The sequence below is a fragment of the Ranitomeya variabilis genome, chromosome 5, assembly GCF_051348905.1.
Source record: "Ranitomeya variabilis isolate aRanVar5 chromosome 5, aRanVar5.hap1, whole genome shotgun sequence".
NCBI lineage: Eukaryota > Metazoa > Chordata > Amphibia > Anura > Dendrobatidae > Ranitomeya > Ranitomeya variabilis.
In genome coordinates this window covers 243,032,895-243,058,864 of record NC_135236.1, presented here as the reverse complement: position 1 = coordinate 243,058,864, position 25,970 = coordinate 243,032,895, and the positions used below count along the sequence as shown (strand labels likewise).

Genomic DNA, 25,970 nt, shown 5'->3' with positions numbered 1-25,970 from the left:
TATTTAGGTCAAGGCATGACTACAATCAACATTGCCAAGACACTTCATCGTGATCATCGCACAATCAAGAAGTATATAGCTTATTCCCCTCACACACGTGTGCGTGCTGATAAGGAAAAATTGAGGAGCCTTTCCAACAGGCAATTGCGTAACGTTAAAAGAGCAGCTGCAAAAATGCCTGGTCATAGCAGCAGACAAGTTTTTGAAGCTACTGGTGCCTCCAACGTCCCCAGAACAACAAGATGCAGGGTCCTTCAGAGGTGCGTAAGCCATCCTGTCGACCACCTCTATCCACTGCACACAAGCAGAAACAGCTCCAGTGGGCCAAACGATACATGAAGACTGACTTCCAAACTGTTTTGTTCACCGATGAGTGCCGTGCAATGCTCGATGGTCCAGATGGATGGAGTGGAGGATGGCTGGTTGATGGACACCCCATGAAAACACGGCTAAGGCGCCAACAAGGAGGAGGTGGAGTAATGTTTTGGGCGGGAATCATGGGGAGAGAGATTGTCGGCCCCTTTATGATCCCTGAAGGGGTAAAGATGAACTCCATAATCTATGTGGAATTTCTAAAAACACTTCCTGCCATGGTTCAGGAGGAAGAACCGTGCATTCCGCAGCAAGATCATTTTCATGCATGATAATGCACCGTCTCATGCTGCAAAAAACACATCTGCATCTCTGGCTGCTATGGGCATAAAAGAGGACAAACTTATGGTGTGGCCACCATCTTCCCCTGGCCTCAACCCCATTGGGAACCTCTGGAGCATCATCAAAAGGAGTGTCTATGATGGCGGGAGGCAGTTCACATCTAAGCAACAGCTCTGGGAGGGTATTCTGTCCACATGCAAAACAATTGAAGCAGAAACCATCCAAAAACTGACAACTTCAATGGACGAGAGAGTTCAGAAGCTTCTTTCTAACAAGGGGTCCTATGTGCAAATGTAACATCACCTAGAATAAAGTTTTCACTTGAAAACTGTTTGATTTCATTTTGTAATAAGCTGATAATGCTTATAACTTCACAATTGACTATTTTTTTGTTCAAAATAAAATAAAAAAGGTTGAAAACTCTGCTGTGCATAATAATTTGGAACATGCATTTTGAGTGTTTATTTTTTAAAAAAAGATACTGTTTTCATAGGCAGTTTGTTCCAAAACATTGCAATTATACTATAATAGTAAATGACTGGAAAATAACAATGACTGCAATTCAGATAGGTAATTTAGAGAAAATATGAGGAAATATTATTTGCATAATAATTTGGAACACAGTGTACACTGTACAACTATTGAGAAAATTGCTAGCAAGGCTCATTCCGGATAATCAGTTACTGTAAATGTAGCCTAACAGAGTTGTTTGATTGGGACTGGGAGAGGAGATTCATTTTTTTAGTAGTCTTTATAACTAGCTCAGTTGTTATGATTTAGCCATAATGGTCTAGAATACACACGTCAAAATCTGTCCCTCAGGGTGAGTATATTTGCACCATAATGCCAGGTAGGACTATTATTCTGTATGGAGGAATATTTGAGCCATTATGCTGTATGGAGGAATATGTGGGGTTATTAAACTATATGGAGCACTATGTGGGGCCCATAATACTGTATATAGCACTATGTGGCGCCATTGTACTGTATGGAAGACAATGCAGTACCCATTATACTGTATGGAGAATTTTGTGGGACAATTATACTGTATGTAGGACTATGTGGTGCCCACTATACTGTATGGAGGACTTTGTGGGGTCCATTACACTGTGTGAAATTCTGTAGTGGGGGGTCACCATACTTTTCCATCTAGATTGGGGTGTAGATTGGGGTGTACAGTAGGGTCATCACTCCGTGCATGTGGAGGGTAATGCAGAGGAATTCACTGTGGGGGTGTCTTACTTTTGTTAGTATCATACTTTTTGTCTGAATTATTCAATGTTTTTTTTTTCTTTGTCACTACTTATTTAAATTAGGCCATATGCTTTTTACTGCTCCTACATAACATATTATATTATTCCAATATAAGATCTATTAACTAAAATGTACTTTGTTGGTGGAACAACCCATGTAAGTTTGTTTCCCTATGAAAAAGTTCAATGTTATGTTTGTTGATAACGTAAAACTTCCTCAAATGTAGTTATTTTTTTAATAATTATCAAGATTGGCTCACAACTTTGTCCAAGCTTTAAATTTTGGCCTTCTTTGTATTTGAGTTTGACTTCCCTGGCCTACAACAAAGGTCCCTATTTTAGACGAGACTTTCTCCCTAAATTTCCTTATGTTTTTTTGTATGGTTATGTTTTTGTAACCAGAATTTCTTAGATATAAAATGATAAATATGACAGCTGTGCTGGTGACAAGTAATAATATTCAGGGTTGAGAAAATAATCTATTTTGCATGATATAGAGGCATTTTAGCAACAATGTGTGATGACTAGTGTTGAACGATACCTTCCGATATTCAAAAGTATCGGTATCGGATTGGATCGGCCGATATCCCAAAAATATCGGATATCGCCGATACCGATACCCAATACCAATACAAGTCAATGGGACACAAATATCGGAGGCTATCCTGGATGGTTCCCAGGGTCTGAAGGAGAGGAAACTCTCCTTCAGGCCCTGGGATCCATATTCATGTAAAAAATAAAGAATAAAAATAAAAAATATGGATATACTCACCCCTCCGACGGACCCTGGCTCTCACCGGTGCAAGCGTCTGCCTCCATTCCTAAGAATGCAGTGAGTGAAGGACCTTCGATAACGTCGCAGTCACATGAGCGGTCACGCGACCAATCACAAGACCGTGACGTCATCGCAGGTCCTACACTCACTTCATTCTTAGGAACGGAGGCTGCCGGTTGCACCACTGAGGTCCAGGGTCCGTCGGAGGGGTGAGTATATCCATATTTTTTATTTTAATTCTTTATTTTTTACATGAATATAGATTCCAGGGCCTGAAGGAGAGTCTCCTCTCCTCCAGACCCTGGGAACCATACGCACCGCACATGCCTGGGAACTTATAGGAACTTCCGATTCCGATTTCTGATATCACAAAAATATCGGAACTCGGTATCGGAATTCCGATACAGCGAATATCGGCCGATACCCGATATTTGCAGTATCGGAATACTCAACACTAGTGATGACTGTGAAAAATTCATCAGTCAGTCCCAATGTTTTGATGTCAGCATAAATATACTACAGTAGGTAGGTGTCTGGGATTTTTTTTTGTGGAGGAACCTCTCAGTGCTCTATACACAGAGTGAGTTCCATATTAAAAGACTCTAAGATGAAAATCATATTTGTTCTGTTTTACTGATCAAAATAATCTGATACTCTTAGTCTATTAGTTATCATTTTTCTTTAATTAATATTTCTCTTTAGAGCACCAATGATTCCAGGTACATGAGAAGGGGTTACATACAAGATACAAACATAAATTACAGTGAACAAACTAACAATGACAGACTGGTACAGAGGGGGGAAATGGCCTTGTCCTTGCAGGCTTATAGTCTGCCTGTCTACAGTCTTTTAATAATATTCCACTCATCAGTCAATGAAAATTGAGTAAAACATAACCATGAAAATAGTCTTACATCTTCTCTCTGCTTTCTTGTTCATAGTGTTTTAAGATTGTCTCGCAATTATTGTGTTTTTATCTTCCATTTTTTATTAGAAAATGTGTGCCCTAGCCTCATATAAAAGACTAGATTGTGGCCCGATTCTAACGCATCGGGTATTCTAGAATATGCATGTCCCCGTAGTATATGGACAATGATGATTCCAGAATTCGCGGCAGACTGTGCCCATCGCTGATTGGTCGAGGCAACCTTTATGACATCATCGTCGCTATGGCAACCATTATGACATCTACGTCGATACTGTGCCCGTCGCTGATTGGTCGAGGCCCAGGCGGCCTCGACCAATCAGAGACGCGGGATTTCCAGGACAGACAGAAAAACCCTTAGACAATTATATATATAGATAACTTGACTGATCTACTGGCAAATAACATTTAAAAAAAAAATCCATTTTAAATAAAGAATGTTTTACCTCCATTGTCATGTTTCTGTCCACTGTAACAATCGTTCCATTGTATGTCATTGTCATCAGTCCTAAACTAGACTACTCTGTCCAACCTCTTCATCTCTCGATGTCCATTTCCCTGGTCCTCAGGAGGACTGTTATTCTTCCCAAATTGAAGCAGCCTTTTCTACTCTACTCTTTAATATACTTTCTCCTCTCACATATGCCTTGTATCCGCAATTTAGCTTTTTAACCCTTCTTTTTGCCCCCTACGTCTTCTGATATTACACCACCTGCACTTCCATGGCGCCTGATGTAACTTATTCCCTACCTTTAAGAATTTCCCATGCATTGATTTATTTCTCAGCTAGCTTTTACTTATTTACTTACAGCAGGGTATTTTTACATTTTGTTTCTGTCTTGGGTTTTGTCTGTTTTTTGGCCAGTGTGGACATCCTCCTATTTTGCATGCATACCAACTTCTACCCCAGTTCATTTTTTTTCAGTTTTGTTAACTATTTATATGGTTCCATACTTTTTAGCCTAAAAAAATCCCATGAGGCAGATGCCAATTCCCCATGTTAGTGGAAATATTCCTTCCTGACTCCACATACCGCAATCTGACAAGTTCCCTGGATCAGCATCTCATCACAGAATATAGTACCCATAATCTATAATATTATATTTTACATGAAAATCATCCAGGCCTCTTTGTACTTGTAGTGAATCAGCCATTACATCGTGTGGCAGAGAGTTCCATCGTCTCACTGCTCTTACAGTAAAGAATCACCATCTGTGATTATGATTAAACCTCCTTTTCTCTGGACATAGAGGATGGCCCCTCATCGTCACAGGCATTGGTGTAAAATGATCATGAGAAAAATCTCTGTACAGTCCCTCCATATACCTGTACATTGTAATAAGATCGCCCCTAAGCCTTTGTTTCTCCAAAATGCATAAGCCCAATTTTGGTAACCTGTATTTACAAATACAGAATATAATTATGATGAAGGTTATTACATTTTTCACTATTAGTAGTAGCATAATTAACTAATATTGCTAATATTGTAATCATCATCATTTCAATAACCATAAATGGCCCTGATATACTTACCTCACAATTTAGTAGCTTGGAGGCAAACCTTAACTGGGATCTATCCTTAATTACCCGACTGAAATCCGCAACACTCTGTTATATAACAGAACATTAGAATTAAACTATATATTTTCATGCTTCTCATACAGACCAGTCAGCAGAGTACAGGTTGAATCTGGTATTATGTTATTTAACAATATATTAATATTCATTTTTACTTTTCCCATTCTTGTCCTACAGACCTATCAGTCTTTGCTGCAGTTAGAACGATGTTATATAACAATACCTTATAATTCATTTATACATTTTGCATGCCTGCCCTACGGACTACAGATGGCATTTAATCCGTTTTTATGGAAGAATAATAGTCCATCCTTGTGGAAGAATAATAATAATCTACTAACTTAAAAGTAAATTCTCTTAAAATCCTAAAATAATATTATAACAAAGTGCTGAGATGCCCTCATGTGTTCAGGAAAGGAAAGGAATGTAACTGATGGAAACGTCACTTCTCATTCAGCATCAATATACAATAAACAGAAACTATACATATAAATAATAGTAATATTCTTACACACTCTATATAATAGAGAAGATCAGCTACTGATATACAGCTTACCTGCAGATCTCAGCTCTGGTGTCCGTCGTGTGCAGCTAATGACACAGACATAATTGAGTATGTGACAATGTGAAGGAAGTAGGTACGTACAGTAGCACTAGGGTTGGGCATCTGCCTGATTTGAATAATGTCCTTTATTGTTAGAAGATAGGAGACACACATAGACATTATTTGATGCTGAGTAACCTGTCTCAAGGTTCTCTTCTCCATTTTTTTTCCTGGAAGCAGGGTATAAAAAGGCCGCCAAGCTCTTAAAATTCCAGTTCAGCTCTTGTATAGCCACTGGACCTGACACACAAAGCTTCCAAGACCTGTACTTTTAAGGTCAGTCTGTTCATTATTTTAGGTGAATTTTATTTTATTACACATTCCTGGTTTGTATTTTGTTACGATATTTTCTATTTTAAATGTGTAATGTATTATTTCATGGAAATATTTTATGATTGTCCATTGAATGGTATTCTAGGTTATTTAAACTACTTATATTTGGGCCAAAAACAAGCAAACAAATAACATATGATACTGCTAATAATATTGCAAGTCATTTTAATCATTTCCTCAATTGTTTAGCTATCATTAACATATTCCACCATGTTGCACACAGTTCAGATTAGTGTCATCTGATCTGTTTCTACTTTGTCTCACGATTTATTGTAATATGAATATTTCCTACTCAGTTGCTCACCCTTGAGCAAGTAATTTTCCCTCAATATTGTAGCAGTGGTCTTACAATATTTCTTTCAATGAGCTTAGAGAGGTTTCCCCTTTTTTATTGTTTTTGTTCTCTACCAACCTTTCCTACCTCTGGAGCCACAGTCTGTTCTGAGAGAAAGTGACGAGCCACATCCAGAGCCCCTGGGAAAAGTGACATCCAGCTCCTGCCTCTCGCTCAATAAAGACATCCAGATCTGGGATGTAAAATACACCCAGATAAGGGAGTGTGGGTGTAACGCCAAAGATTCCTCAAAGAAATCACACCAAGGCAGTATACTTGCATCTCAGGGTTCCCACCTTATCCCAGTTGGGTATTTTTGCATCCAGCACTTCCACGACTCCATTATTCCATTCATCTGGCAGTATCATCCTATATCCAGCTTAGCACTTCCTTAACCCCTTCATGACCCTGGGTATTTTTCGTTTTTTCATTTTCATTTTTTGCTCCCCTCCTTCTCAAAGCCATAACTTTTTTTATTTTTCCGTCAATATGGCCATGTGAGGGCTTATTTTTTGTGGGACAAGTTCTACTTTTGAACAACATCATTGGTTTTACCATGTCATGTACTAGAAAACCGGAAAAACATTCCAAGTGCGGTTAAATTGCAAAAAAAGTGCAATCCCACACTTGTATTTTGTTTTGCTTTTTTGCTAGGTTCACTAAATGCTAAAACTGACCTGCGATTATGATTCTCCAGGTCATTATGAGTTCATAGATACCAAACATGTCTAGGTTATTTTTTATCTAAGTAGTGAAAAAAAATTCCAAACTTTGCTAAAAAGAAAAATAAATTGTGCCATATTCCGATGGCCGTAGCATCTCCAATTTTCGTGATCTCGGGTAGGGTGAGGGCTTATTGTTTGCGTACCGAGCTGACGTTTTTAATAATATCATATTGGTGCAGATACATTCTTTTGATTGTCTGTTATTGCACTTTAATGCAATGTCACGGCGACCAAAAAAACGTAATTCTGGCATTTAATTGTTTTTTCTCGCTACGCCATTTAGCGATCAGGTTAATCCTTTTTTTATAGATAGATCAGGCGATTCTGAATGCGGCGATACCAAATATGTGAATATTTGATTTTTTTATTGTTTTATTTTGAATGGGGCGAAAGGGGTTGATTTTAACTTTTATTCTTTTCATATTTTTTAAAACTTTTTTTTTACATTTGCCATGCTTCAACAGCCTCCATGGGAGGCTAGAAGCTGGCACAACTCGATCGTCTCTGCTACATAAAGGCGATCACCTCTATGCAGCAGAATTAAAGCATTGAGACCACAGGGTGGCACTCATAGCAATCCGGCGTCAACAACCATAGAGGTCTCAAGGAGACCTCCGGTTGTCATGCTGATGCATCGTTGACCCCTGATCATGTGACGAGGGTTAGCGATGAGCGCATTTCACCCTTCCGCTATTGCGGGCACATGTCAGCTGTTCAAAACATCTGACATGTCCAGCTTTGATGCGGGCTCACCGCTGGAGCCCGCGTCAAAGCAGGGATCAGACCTCGAATGTACTATCCCATCCGAGGTCAGAAAGGGGTTAATCTCTCCAACCCCCAAACCAGTTAATGTGCATGCAGATCTACTTTTCTATATGTGTTCCTGCTCATCAAGGTCACCACCTATACATCTGCTCTTCATAGATGTTTGCTAGACCTGATGCTAATGCACTAAGTTGGCAGACAGCTGTGAGCCACCCGTCATGTCCTGAGAGCCACATATGGCATGTGAGCCGCACTTTAGAACCTCTGGTATAAATACACTTTAGAATTGTATAATTTATTAAAAGGGGCAAATTCATTTTTGCAAGTTCCCTTTAACAACATACTTAATATTTTAAATTGATACCTTTTATAAAGTCTTAAGACTTACTGGTTATGGTGTAAATGTCTGGACATAGGTTATTACTTTCAGATTTTATTGGAATTTGCTTGAATATGAGTCAGTCATAAACGTAAAACGTCGGGAAGTTTAGTGTTTTATTGTGTTTAAAAGCTTTTGTAATAAATGAACGGAATAAAAGTGCGATTATTTCCGGTGAAGCAATTAGTTATCATCTATTACAGAAATCTGTGTAGTAAATGTTACACTCATCATGTATTTATGAGTGTAATTGTGTTAAAATAAAAACAACAATAATATGTCATACAGAAAACCAAGGACCTACAACAAATAAAATGGCTTTGCAAATTTGATCTTTCGAGCTTGTCTGTGAAGGTTTTAGGTTTTTTTTCGAAATTCAATTTTTATTTTAATTTTCAGACAAATTGAAAAGTTACTGTTCAGGGGTATAGTTCGCAGACTTGCTTTCCAGGTGTTGTTAAAATACAACTTCAGAAGTCATTCATACTGGGAATTGTAGTTTTTCAGCATAGTGTAGTAGAAGATCTAACCAAATGGCTGAAGAACATTTTATAATATTGATTACTTTTTTAAGCAGCAAATTTTAAGTATAGTTAGTTACTGTAGGTTTTTGAATGTTCAAATCAAAGAACATTCACAAACCTGCCTAATATATATTTAAATGCCCAACGGCTCACGGTGAAATTGATAAGTGCTGGTCCATGGTGGAGAATGAAGCTGGGGATAGTGTGTGCCTCAGGAATTCAAAGGACACCAATGATAGAAGTCATGCTTCATCAGTCAGACCTGCTGCTGGATTCAGTTATAGCAAGAGTGCTTCTGTATGGCTTATTCCAATCATGTCCAACTGGTAACTTTAAAAGGGGTTTTCCCACACAATAAATGTTAATTTTGATCAATAGATCAAGGAATATTAATAAGTTTCAGAATTGGATGAATTTTAAAAAAAGTTCCTGTGCTGAGATAATCTTATAAATGTGCCCCTGCTGTGTACTGTGTAATGACTGTGTCTGACCATACAGGAACATGGTCTGATCATACCACAGCTCCTGGGCAGGGGAGGATGCACAAGAGTGTACAGATATTCCAACATGGGATCACAGCTGATTCTTTTTGTGAGGTAAAACATTGCTTAAAACAGGCAGTGAAATGTTTTGCCTCACAAAAACAATCAACTGTGACGATCCCCTGCTGTCATGTCTGTATACTTTTTTGCTTCCTCCCCTGCCCAGGGGATGTGGTATGATCAGACCAAGTTCCTATACAGTCAGACACAGCCATTACACAGTACACAGCAGGGGCACATTTATAAGATTATCTCAGCACAGGAACATATTTTATCACATCCAATAGTGAAACTTATTTTTATTTCAAGTTCTAATAATTAAAATGCTCTTTGTTCATGGGAAAACCCCTTTCACTGTCTTCGGTTATATAGTACCTAAGGGATGTGAAACTATAATCCATATCTGGGCTATGTGTAAGGACATAACAATTCAGCGTTCAAATAAAAGGTGATCCAGCTATGTTATTCCATGGAGATTAGAAATATTATCTGAAACATTTCAAGCTATGGAAAGAGGTCCTTTTGCTATGATTTTAAAATGTATTAACAATAGGTAAAAAAGAACACCTTACATTACAGATGCTGCTATAATCTCACGCCTAAAACACAACTTTTCAATAGACATCATGTTAGTAGGTACTGTACATAAAATCAAAACCAACATCAGAAAATGTTATATTCCTTAATACTCTAAATTACAACTTATCCACAGAAAAAAGATTAAAAATTTCTGATCCTTGGGATCCCAGTGGTCAGACCCCCAAGAATCCTTATGTTTTGACCTCTCTTGTGGATGAATGATAACTTTTAATGTTCGGAATAACCCATTAAGTTATAGTTAGTTATTTTTATATGTTGATTCCGCAGACATGTTGAAATCATAAATAGATGTTATGTGTACAAGCATCCGGAAGTCTATTAGATGACGACAGTCTTGCGACATGAGATCTCAAAACACTTCAGGATGTTGCTAGAATTTGAAAAGACATGATTTTATGATATGGAGTTTATAGCAATGCAGTAGATGAATCAGTGTTATGGTCTAAGTCACAACTATAAAATATGCCGCATTTATCATTTCTGTTTAGGCATAGTTTCATCAGTTGGAAAGTCATGACCTTCTACGATGGAGTGTTTCCTTTCTACCCACATGAACGGAGGGAATGGGTGTTTGCTGTGGATATTATTATTGTCATAGTTGTGTTTTTGGTGTTTGTCTCAGCTTTCATCCTTATCATTCCAGGAATAAGAGGCAAAGCAGTAAGTTATGTTTATCTATCTATCTATCTATCTATCTATCTATCTATCTATCTATCTATCTATCTATCTATCTATCTATCTATCCGTCCCTGCCAAAAAGTGGGTGTTTATTATCCCATAATGTTATGGCAACGTTTTAGCTCCAAATACAATAATGAGCATTTTTCAAGCAGCATGAGGAAGGCTCAATATTGCATTTGGAGCCAAAACATTACTATCTCACAATAGGTTAATAAACACAAGTCCGCCTTCTTACCTGAAGAATAAGTGCTGCCTTTTTTCTGTTATTTTCTGGACAACTGGGTTATTTTCTTTAGACATTATTTATTTATTTATTTCCTCTAATAATATATTTCTATTTAATAAATGGTAATTTTCTTAAATTTCTTCCTATTTGGATTCTGTACCTCCATTGTAATCACTATAAAGAACAGACATGAGGATAATCCTGATAATGTTTCATACTGTTAGGTGTTGAGTTCTCACCACTGCTTGGTGGGAATCTTGAGCCACCTCCGGTGCGGTCTCCCATTCTTCTTCAGCCGCAGTGGAGCCTGCTCAGCGGAGACGTTGGTCCCAGTGTCTGGCTCAGTCACATACTGTGTGCTTGGTTACTGCTGATCTTCCAGGCTCAGCCATTGTAACCAGCACTGTTCAGCGGTGAGCAGATGCTCCTGGGACTAAGTTCTGCTTTTCTGCTACTGAGCATGCCCAAGGGACGACCTCTCATGGGAGGTCAGGGGTCACATGCTCAGGTCCTGAAGCAGATCCTATTGGACCACTAGGAAGGTCCTGGAGAGCTTTCTCTATAAAAGGTTTGCACGGCTGCATGGCCATGCACTAGTATCAACTTGTGTCTATGAGCATATGAGCTTAGCTACTTTGTGGTCTGTGGCAGCATGTGCTCAGGGTCAGCTGTATAGCCACTAGAATTCCAGCACCTCCGGAGAGGAGTTTGTGTGTGTGAATTTAGGGCTGGCATATAGCCACTAGAATTTTGGCTCCTCTGGAGAGGAGTTGTTTGTGTGCTGTTGCTGACTGTACTACCACTGTTTGCTACCTGCTCCATTAGTGAGCTGTGATCCTCTGTGAGGTTAACAGAGCACAGCGTTATCTCTAATCCCGGCGACTCTGTGAAGCAGCAGAGTTTGCTCCTATACAGATCGGGAGATGGAACCCATGTCTATTCAGGCCTAGTACCACCATATAGTGCCGCCACTTACTAGCAGCAGGTTCCACACCTACGTGGTGGACCCCAGGCTGCAAATGCACCTATATCATCTCCATATTTACTGAGTGCATTCCGCCAGCCCTAACAGTATACCAGCTCCAGGGTCTGGCTAGTTATGGAGGACGATCAGTGTCTACAATGGTACATCCAGCAGCTGGAGGGCAGGTTGGCGGCTCTTGAATGCACAACCTCAGCTGTGGATGTCACCGCAGTCGCTGTTCAGGCTGCTAGTGTGGCTGCAGCCAGTTTGTCCACTGCCACCCCTGTTCTGATTTTATCCTGTCTCCCGTTACCAGACAAGTTTGGTGGTGACAGTAAGCTGTGTCGGGGATTCATGAGTCAGTGTGCTATATATCTAGAGCTCCTGGCTGCACATTTTCCCACGGAATGGGCTAAAGTGGGATTTGTTTTATCCCTTCTGTCGGGCAGGGCGTTGGAGTGGGTAGCGCCACTGTGGGAGTGTAATGATCGTGTGGTGCAGAGTGCTCCTCGCTTCTTGGACTCTCTGAAACAGGTCTTTATGGGACCTCATGTCACCCATGATACGGTGATCCAACTGCTGGCATTGACACAGGGCTCGTCCATTGTCTGTCAATTCGCCGTCCACTTCCGGACTTTGGCATCTGAGCTGGAGTGGCCAGATAAAGTCCTTATCATGATGTTTTGGAAGGGACTGGCTGACCATGTGAAGGACGCCTTGGCCAATAGGGAGATTCCTGCCACACTGGAGGAGCTTATAACTATTTCCACCTGCATCAACCTTCATTTTAATAAATAAAGGTTGGAGCGAACCCAGTGTAGGCAGAGGTTCCGGTTGGCTCCTACCTTCGCCACTCCTCTGAAATCTCCTGTTCAGGCATCCGAGTCCCATGTGGCCATGGAGGTATCTCGAGCAAGACCTAAGTCCCAGGCTGCTCAAATACCCATGGTCTGAAATGTCTGCCAGCAGATAGTACATTATGCCAAGAAATGTCCCCAGTGGTTGGGAAACGGCCGCGTCTGGTAACCGTAGGAGGAGGTTTACTAGACACAGTGGCATTTTCCTTCAAACTGTCCTTTAAGGGGACAATCACTTTTGACCCTTCCACTCTTACAGTCGAGCTTTGTGTGGATTCTGGGGCGGAGGGGAATTTTATGTCCTCAGCCATCGCCCAACGCCACGCAATACCACTGGTGATGCTCGCCAAGCCGGTGACTGTACGAGTGGTGAATGGGTCGACACTGCCCTCACAAATTACACACCAAACCAACCATTCACATTATCTATGTCTCCATCCCATCAGGAGATTATTTCCCTCCTTGTCATCCCCGAGGGAATAGACAAGATCCTGCTGGGGATACCCTGGTTTCGTTATCACTCCCCTCATATAGAGTGGTCCTCAGGGAGAATTTTGGGATGGAGTGAATCTTGAGAGGGCAGATGTCTGAGGGAGTGCATTCAGGTTGCTACTACTGAAGTACCCACAGATCTTTCCTCTCTCCCCAAAGCACTACTGGCCTTATGTGGATGTATTCTCATAGAGGGCTGCGGAGACACTTCCACCCCACCACCCCTATGACTGTCCTATTGACCTTTTGCCTGGTGCAGAGGCTCCCCGGGGTCGAGTCTATCCCTTGTCTCTCCCGGAGGCGATGTCCCAAAACATCCAGGAGGATCTGGCAAGAGGATTCATTAGGAAGTCAGTGTAACCTGCAGTGGCAGGGTTCTTCTTCGTGCAGAAGAAGAATGGAGAACTACATCCATGCATTGATTACAGGGGTCTTAACGCCATCCCCGTTAGGAATAAATATCCTCTGCCTCTAATATCAGAGCTATTCGACAGGTTGTGGGGAGCAAGGGTATTTACTAAACTAGATCTGCATGGTGCTTACAACCTGATTCGCATCCGTTAGAGGGACAAATGTAAGGTGGCATTTAACACCAGGGATGGGCACTATGAATACCTGGTAATGCCCTTCAGGCTTTGTAATGCCCCTGCCGTTTTCCGAGACTTTGTGAATGATATCTTCCAGGATATGCTCTCCACCTCAGTCATAGTCTATTTGGGTGATATTCTTATCTACTCTCCAGATATAGACTCCCACCGGAGACATGTTTGCAAAGTTTTCAACCTCCTACAGGCAAACTCCCTCTAGGCCAAGTTGGAGAAGTGTGTGTTTGAGCAGGAGTCCTTGCCTTTCCTTGGCTATATCTCTGCCCAGGGATTGGCTATGGATCCTGCCAAGCTACAGGCTGTGATGGACTGGCAGGAACCCCATTCTCTCAAAGTGGTGCAGCGCTTTATGGGGTTCATTAATTACTATCGCCAGTTCATTCCCCACTTCTCAACTTTGGTAACTCCCTTGGTTACCCTCACCAAAATGGGAGCAAATCCCGAATTGTGGTCGGAGGAGGTTTCCCGAGCCTTTCTATCAATTAAGTCACTCTTCGCTAGCACTCCCATCTTACATCGCACCGATGTTGATAAAACTTTTATTATGGAGGTGGATGCCTCTTCCGTCGCTGCTGGAGCAGTCCTCTTCCAGAAGGATGCTCAAGGTCAGAAGCATCCTTGCTTCTTCTTCTCCAAGACCTTCACACCAGTGGAGATGAATTATTCCATCGGGGACAGGGAGTTGCTAGCCATGAAGTTGGCTTTCTCGGAGTGGAGACACCTCCTGGAGGGGGCTCGCTTTCCCTTCCAAGTTTACACCGAACACAAGAATTTGGTCTTTATACAGACTGTCCAGTGGCTAAATTCTCGCCAGGCCAGATGGTCCCTGTTCTTCTCCTGGTTCCATTTCACCCTCCATTTTCTCTCAGGGGAGAAGAACATTCGCGCTGATGCTCTCTCCCGCTCCGTAGTGTCATCAGCAGAGGAGGAGGAACCTCAGCTTATTGTCCCTTCTGAGAACCTGAGGACCATGGCTCTGGTTTGGCTAGAGTCTGTGCCCCCGAGCAAGACTTTTGTGCCATCAAATTTGCGACCGGAGGTTTTCTCTTGGGCTCAATCGTCCAGGGTAGGTGGACACTTTGGGACCAAAAGGACATCTGAGCTTCTGGCGAGGACGTACTGGTGGCCGCATATGGCCCATGACGTTGGAGACTATATTCGGGCATGTGTCTCCTGCACCTAGAATAAGTCTCCTTGACAATGGCCCACAGGGTTACTTTACCCCCTGCCGGTGGCAGACAGGCCCTGGGAGATGGTCGGGATGGACTTTGTGGTGGGCTTACCCAAGTCCCGTGGCTGTTCCATCATTTGGGTAATTACTGACCATTTTTTCCTAAATGGTGCACTAGGTGCCTCTTCCACGGCTACCTTCTGCACAGGCCTTGGCAGCGTTGTTTATTAAACACATTTTCCGCCTACACGGTATGCCGGACAAAATTGTCAGTGACCGTGGCCCCCAGTTTGCGTCTCGGTTCTGGAGAGAGCTCTGTCGTCTACTCAGCATCGAGCTGAATCTCTCTTCAGCATACTATTCCGAGATGAATGGGTTGGTAGAGAGGGCCAACCAGACCTTGGTCACATATCTGCGACATTTTGTTTCTGCTAGGCAGGATGACTGGGCATCCTTGCTACCGTGGGCAGAGTTTGCGCTAAACAACGCTGTAGCTGGCTCCACTTGGCAGACTCCATTCCTCCTTAACTACAGCCAGCATCTGCGGGTTCCTGTGCCTATGCCTGTGTCTTCCGCCGATTCCAGGGTGGCAGACTGGGCTGTGGATGCATGTGACATTTGGAACCACACTCAGGATGCTATCTGGGCCTCTAAGGAGAGAATGAGGTCCTCCACCGATGCACATCGGCGCTCCACTCCGACCTTTGCTCCTGGCGACTTAGTGTGCCTCTCTGCCCGTAACATCAGGCTGTGAGTTGAGTCCACTAAGTTTGCACCTCGCTACTTGGGTCCCTTCAAGGTCCTGGAACAGGTTAACCCTGTGGTCTACCGTCTAGCCCTTCCTCCACGCCTAGGTATCATCGAGACCTTTCATGTGTTTCTTCTAAAGCCCGTTCACATGTCCTGGTTTTCTGAGTCATCTGCCGGGACATCGGGTTCATCTGCGAATCATTATTTGGTGAATGCTATCTTGGAGTGTAAGGTGGTATGTGGCAAAAAAAATTATTTGGTGGATTGGAGGGACTATGGCCCAGAGGACAGGTCCTGGGAGCCTGCTGAGCACATGCGGGCTCTGCAGCGCATTGCTGCTTTCGAGCGCAGCGAGGCCCAAGGAGGAGGGTAATGTTAGGTGTCGAGTTCCCGCTGCTGCACAGGGGGAATCTCGAGCCACCTCCGCTGCGGTCTCCCATTCTTCAGCCGCAGTGGAGCCTGCTCAGCGGAGACGTCGGTCCCAGCATCTGGCTCAGTCACATACTGGGTGCTTGGTTACTGCTGATCTTCCAGGCTCAGCCATTGTAACCAGCACTGTTCAGTGGCGAGCAGACGCTCCTGGGACTAAGTCCTGCTTTTCCGCTACTGAGCATGGCCAAGGGGTGATCTCTAGTTGGACGTCGGGGGTCACATGCTCAGGTCCTGTAACAGTTCCTATTGGACCACTAGGAAGGTCCTGGAGAGCTTTCTCTATAAAAGGTTCACATGGCCGCATGGCCATGCACTAGTATCAACTTATGTCTATGAGCATATGAGCTTAGCTACTTTGTGGTCTGTGGCAGTATGTGCTCAGGGTCGGCTGTATAGCCACTAGAATTCTGGCACCTCTGGAGAGGAGTTTGTGTGTGTGAATTTAGGGCTGGCATATAGCCACTAGAATTCCAGCACCTCTGGAGAGGAGTTGTTTGTGTGCTAATGCTGACTGTACGACCACTGTATGCTGTTGTATGTCCTGCTCAGTTAGTGAGCTGTGATTCTCTGTGAGGTTAACAGAGCACAGCATTATCTCTAATCCCGGCGACTTTGTGAAGCAACAGAGTTCTCTCCTATACAGACCGGGTGATGGAACCCGTGTCTATTCAGGCATAGTATCGCCATATAGTGCCACCATTTACTAGCAGCAGGTTCCACTCCTGCACGGTGGACCCCAGGCTGTGAACGCACCTATATCATCTCAATATTTACTCGGTGTGTTCCGCCCGCCCTAACACATATAGGCATCAATATACATTTTATAGACCATAAAGAGGCCATGAGATTTTTTCATTTTTTCCTTACAGAGACTATCATGGACATTCCGAATAATCATAAGCCTTTTTATTGGAGTTGTTACAGTGGGTAAGTAGATAACTTGTTTTTACCAATCTTCCATCTTGATACAGAGCCAATATCATTTTAGAACACAATTATATCGAGCTATAAAGGTTCATGGTTGGTTCATCATTTGGGGATATGTATGTAAAAGTTTAATGCTCTTCTTACTCTAGGCCAAACTTGTGATTTTATGGTCCAACATTTTTTATTTTGACTAAAAGGTGACAAACACTAAGAAAATTCCATGTTCAACCTTACAAGGGCATTTCACTGTCATGTATCATCATAAAAGTCCTAAAAATGTCCAGAGATTACATGAAAAATGACTAAGGATCTACAATGCTCAGGGATTGGCCTTCAGCTTTACAGGTCCATTGATCTTGTGGGGAAATCATTTGAGTAGATACTGATTTTATCTAATGGCGTATTGTATCCCCATACAACTCTGAAATTCTATCTTAAAAGGAACCAGTCATGATGATTTATACCTCAAACTAATGGCATTTAAGTACAGAGTCCTTACAATGTTGCAAGGCAAAGTGTATCGATCTGCACATGCGCCACCACAGGCATTGACAGAGCTGGCAAGATTTTATGCTAGAGAAAGCTGGTCATGGAAAGAAGAGTGACCTATTTGTCAGATATTGGTGGCAGGCGTTTGACGGGGAATAGATAGAGATGGCAGGAGAACTGCAAGTACAAAGTTCCAGTCCGAAGCACTTATGGCTCCTTTCCATACAATTTAAAAAATGGATTTCTCAGAAACTGAAAAATAAATTTATTCAATTAAGGTATTGATTTAGTCAGCATGAAAACTACTGTACATACATGACATTTGTTTGAGGTACACAATGAGCATGATGGTTCCCTTTAAAATTATTTTCTGGGGTTAGAAGAAACATGACTGGTGCTTTTAAAAAAACAGCCACATTTTGTGTATTGCCCAAATTTTCAAAATAAAGCTAGCCTGCAATGCCACTCCATCGATAAGTGTGGCGCTGTTCTTGAAAGAATTCACCTATGTTTTTTTCATCCTGAGCATTCTCTTTAAGGAAATTCGAAAAACATGACCCATCCTGGTTCTGTTTTTCTTCCAAAAAAAATGTTAAAGGTGTAAATGATAAACTACATGATGTATTACATGATCTTATCCACATAATTGAGCAAAAGTAATTATTAGCTATGTTCAACTATCAGTCAGTGAGAAATGGGCAACAAGTGGATGACACACAAATGGTATTTGTGTGCGGTCTGTGATTTTCATGAACCCATAAGCTTGCATTGCTGAGTTTCATCTGTTTTTGTGTCCACTCAGTTTGTAAAATGACCACAGACATGTGAACAGAAGGGTATTTGTGTGCTTGTTCTAACCTTGAAGAACACAGATAGAACCTATGTGTGAATCATAGACCTCTGAATTAGAACTCATATGGATTTAATGTAGTGAATAGTTCGTGACTAGTGTTGAGCGATACCGTCCGATACTTGAAAGTATCGGTATCGGAAAGTATCGGCCGATACCGGCAAAGTATCGGATCTAATCCGATACCGATACCCGATACCAATACAAGTCAATGGGACTCAAGTATCGGACGGTATCCCTGATGGTTCCCAGGGTCTGAAGGAGAGGAAACTCTCCTTCAGGCCCTGGGATCCATATCAATGTGTAAAAGAAAGAATTAAAATAAAAAATAGGGATATACTCACCCTCTGACGCGCCCTGGACTTTACCGCCGTAACCGGGAGCCGTTGTAGCTAAGAATGCGCGCTTGAAGGGCCTTAGATGAAGTCACGGCGCTCTGATTGGTCCGTAGCGGTCGCATGACCGCTACGCGACCAATCACAAAGCCGTGACGTCACCTAAGGTCTTTCAAGCGCTTGAAATACCTTAGAAGACGTCCGCAGCTTCTGATTGGTCGCGTAGCGGTCACGCGACCGCTACGGACCAATCAGAGTGCCGTGACGTCATCTAAGGCCCTTCAAGCGCGCATTCTTAGGTACAACGGCTCCCGGTTACGACGGTAAAGTCCAGGCTGCGTCAGAGAGGTGAGTATATCCCTATTTTTTATTTTAATTCTTTCTTTTACACATTGATATTAATCCCGATACCACAAAAGTATCGGATCTCGGTATCGGAATTGCGATACCCGCAAGTATCGGCCGATACCCGATACTTGCGGTATCGGAATGCTCAACACTATTCGTGACTGATCAAATGTTTTAATACAAATGAAATTTTTCTTTTCAAATACTTCATTGTTGACAAACTATTGGACAAATATATATATATGATATATCTACTTTTTTTTAGTTGTAAACTTTACAGCTGACTGGGAGATTGGATCAGTTAATGCTGTAACTACATATAAATCATTCAGCAATTCCACTGTGAATGCAGACATTGGAGTACGTGTTGGGCTTAGTGGAGTTAACATAACATTGAAAGGTGAGACTAATATATATATATAATTTTTTTTTTTTTCCCTTTGCTTTTTTTTACATTTTTGGCCCCATCTGAGAGCTGCATAGTGAGTGGAAAGATACTTTGATTCCAGTGCTGTGTAAGGCCTCTTTCACACTTCAGTTGTTTGGCGTCAGTCTAAAACCGCCAGTTTCCTCAAATAACGGATCCGTCATTTTTTTTTTTGCGGATCTGTTATTTTCCCATACACTTGCATTGGCGACGGATTGTGACGGATGGTCGTCCGTTCCATCCGTCATGTGACGGATCCGTCGAAATTTGGCGGACGTTGTACATAGACGGACATTGAAACGTTTTTTGTCAACGCCGAAATGGCGGTTCGCATCAGATCCGTTGCGTCCGTCATTCCATAGAATGGCCGCCTATCCGTCGCGACCGTCATTTTGGCGGATCCGTCACCCCAATCCGCTTTTTCAATTGCGCATGCTCCAAAAAGTAGATACTTTTCCCAGACAACCCCCAAGTAACGGATCCGTCAAAAAAACGTTGGAACCGTTTTCTCAACAATTGTGATGGATCCGTCGATCCGTCACTATGTCGGAAGTGACTGACGCCAAACAACTGAAGTGTGAAAGAAGCCTAACTTCCTTGGCTTATTTCTGTAGTTTTGATACTGTGTTGTCTGTTTCGGCTTTGATAGACTTCTAAGTGATAAGCTCGATAGGTCCCTGTCCACACCATTGATTGGCAGCTTTCTGCCTACACTGGCATATTTCTGCCTAATCACAATCAGTAGTTGGGAATGAAGGATAGAAAGAGCTTGCAAAGAGGGAGAAAGAAGCAGGGCAATGACATATGTGTCCATCCAAATAGCACAGACTGAAAAATATTAATTACACATGATATGCAACAAGGACAAAAAAGAAAAGAAGTATAAAAACATTTAAAATATGAGTAAATAACAGTTAAAGAGGACTTGGATAGAATAATCCAGCTTGAAGCCTCTTCTACAGGCACATCTCATAATATATATGTAAATATGAGTACATTACAGTTGAAGAGGACTTGACCCCTGGTAACCCCTGATGAAGCTGCTTTAAGCAGCCACACGCCTTGTGTCCTGTCCTTGCAGGAATCTCTCCACTCCCCTTGTAAATATGACCATGTATTTATATATGTGACTTATGTAAATTCCCTTATTGCTACTACATTCATTACATATTTGTATTTTTGATCTATTTACATGCTTCGTATTAAGCTACTTATATCTGTTTGTTAATCATGTGGTAGACTAATTTACTATATCATGGCCTTTAGTTACCTACATATTATGAGTTGTGCCTGCAGAAGAGACTTCATGCTGGATTATTCTATCCAAGTCCTCTTTAACTGTTATGTACTTATATTTCAAATGCTTTTATACTTCTTTTCTTTGTTGCCCTTGCTGCATATCATGCGTAATTAAATAAATTAATATTTCTTAATCTCTATGCACAAGGCATGACTTCAGCTTCCTGTGACCTTCATGCCCATATAGATCGCGTAGGAGGGTTGATCCTACTGACAGATTCAATTTACCATGAGTAGAATTTTCAAAATAGAGTTTATAGGCATGCAAAGAAGTATATCTACTTATAATTACAACTAAAGCATGCTCAGCATTAAGGCCAACAGTCAGAGAGTGGTAACTGTTCAGTCATGGGGTGTTCAGACACCCCCATGATGGAGCGCTGAACGCTGCCTGGAGGAATAAAGTTCATTTCCTCCCGGTAGCGGGGCTGTCAATCAGCTATTAACCTGCAGATTAATCCCATACCTGAAGGTTAATAGCATTATTTTACATGACAGGTTGCCTTTAAAGAGCACATAATGGTAGTCATAGAAGTGTATGTTAACTCGATCAGCCAGACAGTAGAGCTCCTGGTAACAGTAGTATCTGCTGTTGAGATCTCAGCATGTCTATGTATTTACCTGAGATAATTACCGTATTTTTCGGTATTTTTCGGACTATAAGACGCACCGGACTATAAGGCGCACCCAGGTTTTAGAGGTGGAAAATAGGGAAAAAAATATTTGAAGCAAAAAAAAGTGGTAAAATATTTAATAACATAAATAACATACTATTATATGTGGTGTTATTATATATAATAGTATGTTATTATGTTGGAAGCTGCGGGACCAGTGTGGTGTCTGTGAAGTACGATATGAAGATGCTGGAGGGTGAATATAAGGGCTCATTTCCACATGCGAGGCACACGTCCGTATCTCGCATGTGGAAACCAAGCTCTGGCGCCGGCACTTTGGAGCGGAGCTGTGCAGATCCATGTGTTCCTATGCGGCCGCACGCTCCACTCTGGAGTGCCGGCTCCACAGCTTGGTTTCCACATGCGAGATACGGACGTGTGCCTCGCATGTGGAAATGAGCCCTAAGAATGGGTGCACAGGGCTTATAGTGAAAGCACCACTCCAGCACTGCAAAATAACACTGGAGTGCTGCTTTAAAATCCCATGGGAGAACTATAACTCCCAGCATGTCCTGCAGATCCTATGACATGCTGGGAGTTATAGTTCACCAAAGGAGCGGCAGAGTGCTTTATTGTGTTTTGTAAAGACTGACCTCTTAATTGTGGCAGCCAGCCACACTGTTGTGAGGTAAAAGCTGGAGCATCCCATGGCTGCACACACACAGAGCCCTCCCTGTTGTTGTTGCCTTTCTACAGCGCAGGACATAAGAGGAAGCTGCAGATTCTAGGTGGGAGTCTGAAGAACCTGTGATGATGTCAGAAGAGGGAGGGCTCTGAGCTGCCATGTGATGCTCCAGCCCGCCCACTTCTGACATCACACAGGTCCTCCCTGTGCATCAGACAGCTCAGCGTCCAGCACAGGCAGGTATGCAGCGATCTCCTGGCCCCTGCTGCTGCTGCCTCCTCCCCTGGACACACAGATTCTCCCCAGAATCAGTGCTGGGGAAACTGTGTGTCCCTGCTTAAGTGCAGCATTCATTTTCTGCTCCCAGCTCACCGCTCAGCTGATCGGTGGGCGGGGAGCAGCTAATAAATATTCACTGCACTTAATCAGCGGGGCCATGTGCTTTCCCCAGCAGCTGATTCCGGGCAGCGGGGACATCCTGAAGTGGGATAAAAGTGCGATCCCACTCCCTGCTGCCCCCCTCCCCACATGCTATATCCGTACTATAAGACGCACCCACACTTTCCTCTGAAATTTGGAGGAAAAAAGTGTGTCTTATAGTCCGAAAAATACGGTAGCTCACTTTCCAATAAGTAGGTTTTTGCTTTCAAAGGAGTTGCCCATATTCCTTTAATACTGTTGGACATATAAATTCACGGTCAGTGATTCTCATTTACATTGGTAGCTATGTACTCAAGCTCAGACTTTTGGGCAATCATTAAAATTCATATTGCTGTTTAGATGCAACTAAAATTTGTATTATGATCATCAAAAAAAGTTGTATTTGAGGATGGTGGCCTTCCTAATATATTATATATGGTGAAACCTAAGTTTGTTCACAAGATATTTGGTTTGAATGGGCTGGTGGTCTTCTCTAAGAGGTAATTTTTTGGGAAAACAGAATCATAGAATGTTAGAGTTGGAAGGGACCTCCAGGGTTATCCTGTCCAACCCCCTGCTCAGTACGGGATTCACTAAACCATCTCAGACAGATGTCTGTCTAGCCATCTATTACACAAACAGACTATACAAACATCTAACGAGCTCTAAGAAATTGTATTTATTTCTGTTTCCAAAAGGTATTCCAATTCATCAAATTAATGAGACAATTGACTACAATGAGCAATTTCTCTGGAGTTTTGGGTCACATTTTAATGACTACTACAATGATGGTCTGAAAAGAGGTCTCCCTAATCCAATTCTATATGTGGCAGAGAAATTTACCCAGTATGACCCATGTGGCATGTTTAGCCAATATAGGATATCCGGTCACTATGCATCAGCTTGCATGTGGTAAGTGGAATTTTCAGTAAAATATTCCTTCACTTATTGAAAAATGTAAGCTGCCAGAGGTAGAAACCTAGAAAGACCTGTCTAGGTAAAGGTGGAGGAATGATTTAGAATCATAGATGCAAAGTGTCCTGGTAATAAATCTTGAGCTGAGGCAAAGAGTCAAATAACATAGTTGTACACTTAGCAGAGAGTTTTGGCAGCTTTCCTTATTTCCTTATTAGTTAGTCACAGTCGAAATATGACGTCGAACAAGCACTCAGGTATTCACCATTGACCTCTGGGAGGATCCATTTGAATGCTTTAATGATTGACTAGGTGGAGATGGAGCTTCATTGATGGCTTGGACACATCACATTTACTAATGTATAGGCGTGAATCAGAGGTTGCATGGCCAAGTCGCCAGTTGGCCTGTTGAGGGAGATGCTGAAACATTTTTAATAAATATTCCTGAACAACCATTGTGAAACAAAATAGATATTCTTCTCATAATGCAGAAAATATTGATTATGCCATTTTGAGCAAAAGCAAACACCCCCCACCTCCTAGGATATGTTGTCACATACTCTTTAGACAGACAACTGAACAGAAGACATAAGGAGTTTAGACAGAAGGAGGTTGATAGAAATTAATGATAGGCAATGCTGCAAATAAATTACAGAACAAAGATTCAGTATAAGAATGCAATCTAGGTCATATCAGCTACCATGACGTCAAGATAAATAGTTCAACATGTATCCAACACTGCAACTATATTGGTTATGAATTCAAAGTGTGGAGGGCACACTGCTGGGCTACCCCTTATTAATAGGGTCATTCCACATCAAGTGGACCAGTTTTAAAAATCGTCCCCACTCGACCTTCTCTGATTTTGCTGAAAATTTATAAGGATGTACATGTGTGTTTGAAAAGAGGTTCTGTAAATTTTTAGGGCCAGATCTCAAATACATTGGGCACTGTTGACCTTTCACTGGAGGCTCCACCAAGCCTGCGGCTTCAGCTAAGAGGATTTTGCAAACTTTGGCACATAGCCATTAGAGTTCTATACTGGCTATGATGCTGAAATTTGGCATACTAGCTCAACTTTTGCTGCTAAACATGATAAAATTATTACCGGCTATGACAAAACAATATTTTGGCCGCAATTTTGTGTCAAAGTAGCTTGAAAAACGCGTTGCATAAAATTTATGCCAAACTTTGCCCATATATAACTCAAGACCAAAAACCAATAGTAACTGGTGCTTTGCCCTGTACACCAAACATCTACATGACTTTGCATTGCTGCAATATCACAGTCAAAGCATATGTATTTGTGGAAATATTCACACCCACATATGATGAAAAACTTAAAAAAAAACGAATTTTACCTATTTTTAGGTCAAATTTCTCAAAAAGGGTACCCCTAAAATACACTCACCGGCCACTTTATTAGGTACACCATGCTAGTAACGGGTTGGACCCCCTTTTGCCTTCAGAACTGCCTCAATTCTTCGTGGCATAGATTCAACAAGGTGCTGGAAGCATTCCTCAGAGATTTTGGTCCATATTGACATGATGGCATCACACAGTTGCTGCAGATTTGTCGGCTGCACATCCCAAAGATGCTCCATACAAGGCAGGATGGATCCATGCTTTCATGTTGTTTACGCCAAATTCTGACCCTACCATCCGAATATCGCAGCAGAAATCGAGACTCATCAGACCAAGCAACGTTTTTCCAATCTTCTACTGTCCAATTTCGATGAGCTTGTGCAAATTGTAGCCTCAGTTTCCTGTTCTTAGCTGAAAGGAGTGGTACCCGGTGTGGTCTTCTGCTGCTGTAGCCCATCTGCCTCAAAGTTCGACGCACTGTGCGTTCAGAGATGCTCTTAGGCCTACCTTGGTTGTAACGGGTGGCGATTTGAGTCACTGTTGCCTTTCTATCAGCTCGAACCAGTCTGCCCATTCTCCTCTGACCTCTGGCATCAACAAGGCATTTCCGCCCACAGAACTGCCGCTCACTGGATTTTTTTTCTTTTTCGGACCATTCTCTGTAAACCCTAGAGATGGTTGTGCGTGAAAATCCCAGTAGATCAGCAGTTTCTGAAATACTCAGACCAGCCCTTCTGGCACCAACAACCATGCCACGTTCAAAGGCACTCAAATCACCTTTCTTCCCCATACTGATGCTCGGTTTGAACTGCAGGAGATTGTCTTGACCATGTCTACATGCCTAAATGCACTGAGTTGCCGCCATGTGATTGGCTGATTAGAAATTAAGTGTTAACAAGAAGTTGGACAGGTGTACCTAATAAAGTGGCCAGTGAGTGTATATTAATTCTGATATCATTAGAAAGAGCACATTTTTCTCTACAAGGATCATTGGGTTTTTTTTGGAGTCTCTCAGTTTAAGAAATGAAAAATGCCACTAAACATGGTGTTATTTATTAATACGCAATGAATGGTAACTGCACTATTCAAACCCTTGCGTTGGTCCATGGTGGTTATACCACAACCAA

At 42.0% G+C, this 25,970-nt stretch overlaps 2 protein-coding genes across 3 annotated transcripts in view; one reads left to right on the top strand and one right to left on the bottom strand.

Annotated features, from left to right (window-relative positions):
• Nucleotides 1-5,814, bottom strand: part of LOC143775606 (dual oxidase 1-like) — a 72,831-nt gene extending 67,017 nt beyond the window's left edge. Inside the window, exons 1-2 of one of the 2 annotated variants that reach the window (XM_077263944.1) lie at nt 5,742-5,814; nt 5,141-5,215 (exon numbers count right to left, since the gene is read on the bottom strand). The gene's annotated coding sequence lies outside the window, so the exon portion shown is untranslated. The remainder of the gene's footprint in view (nt 1-5,140; nt 5,216-5,741) is intronic. The other variant, XM_077263945.1, reaches the window with a different exon arrangement.
• Nucleotides 5,815-5,933: 119 nt separating this feature from the next.
• DUOXA2 (dual oxidase maturation factor 2) overlaps nt 5,934-25,970 on the top strand; it is a 39,107-nt gene continuing 19,070 nt past the window's right edge. The window contains exons 1-5 of the mRNA XM_077263943.1: nt 5,934-6,065; nt 10,480-10,651; nt 17,039-17,096; nt 19,384-19,518; nt 23,262-23,475. Of these exons, the coding sequence (XP_077120058.1) occupies nt 10,505-10,651; nt 17,039-17,096; nt 19,384-19,518; nt 23,262-23,475 (554 nt within the window). The 5' untranslated portion in view covers nt 5,934-6,065; nt 10,480-10,504. The remainder of the gene's footprint in view (nt 6,066-10,479; nt 10,652-17,038; nt 17,097-19,383; nt 19,519-23,261; nt 23,476-25,970) is intronic.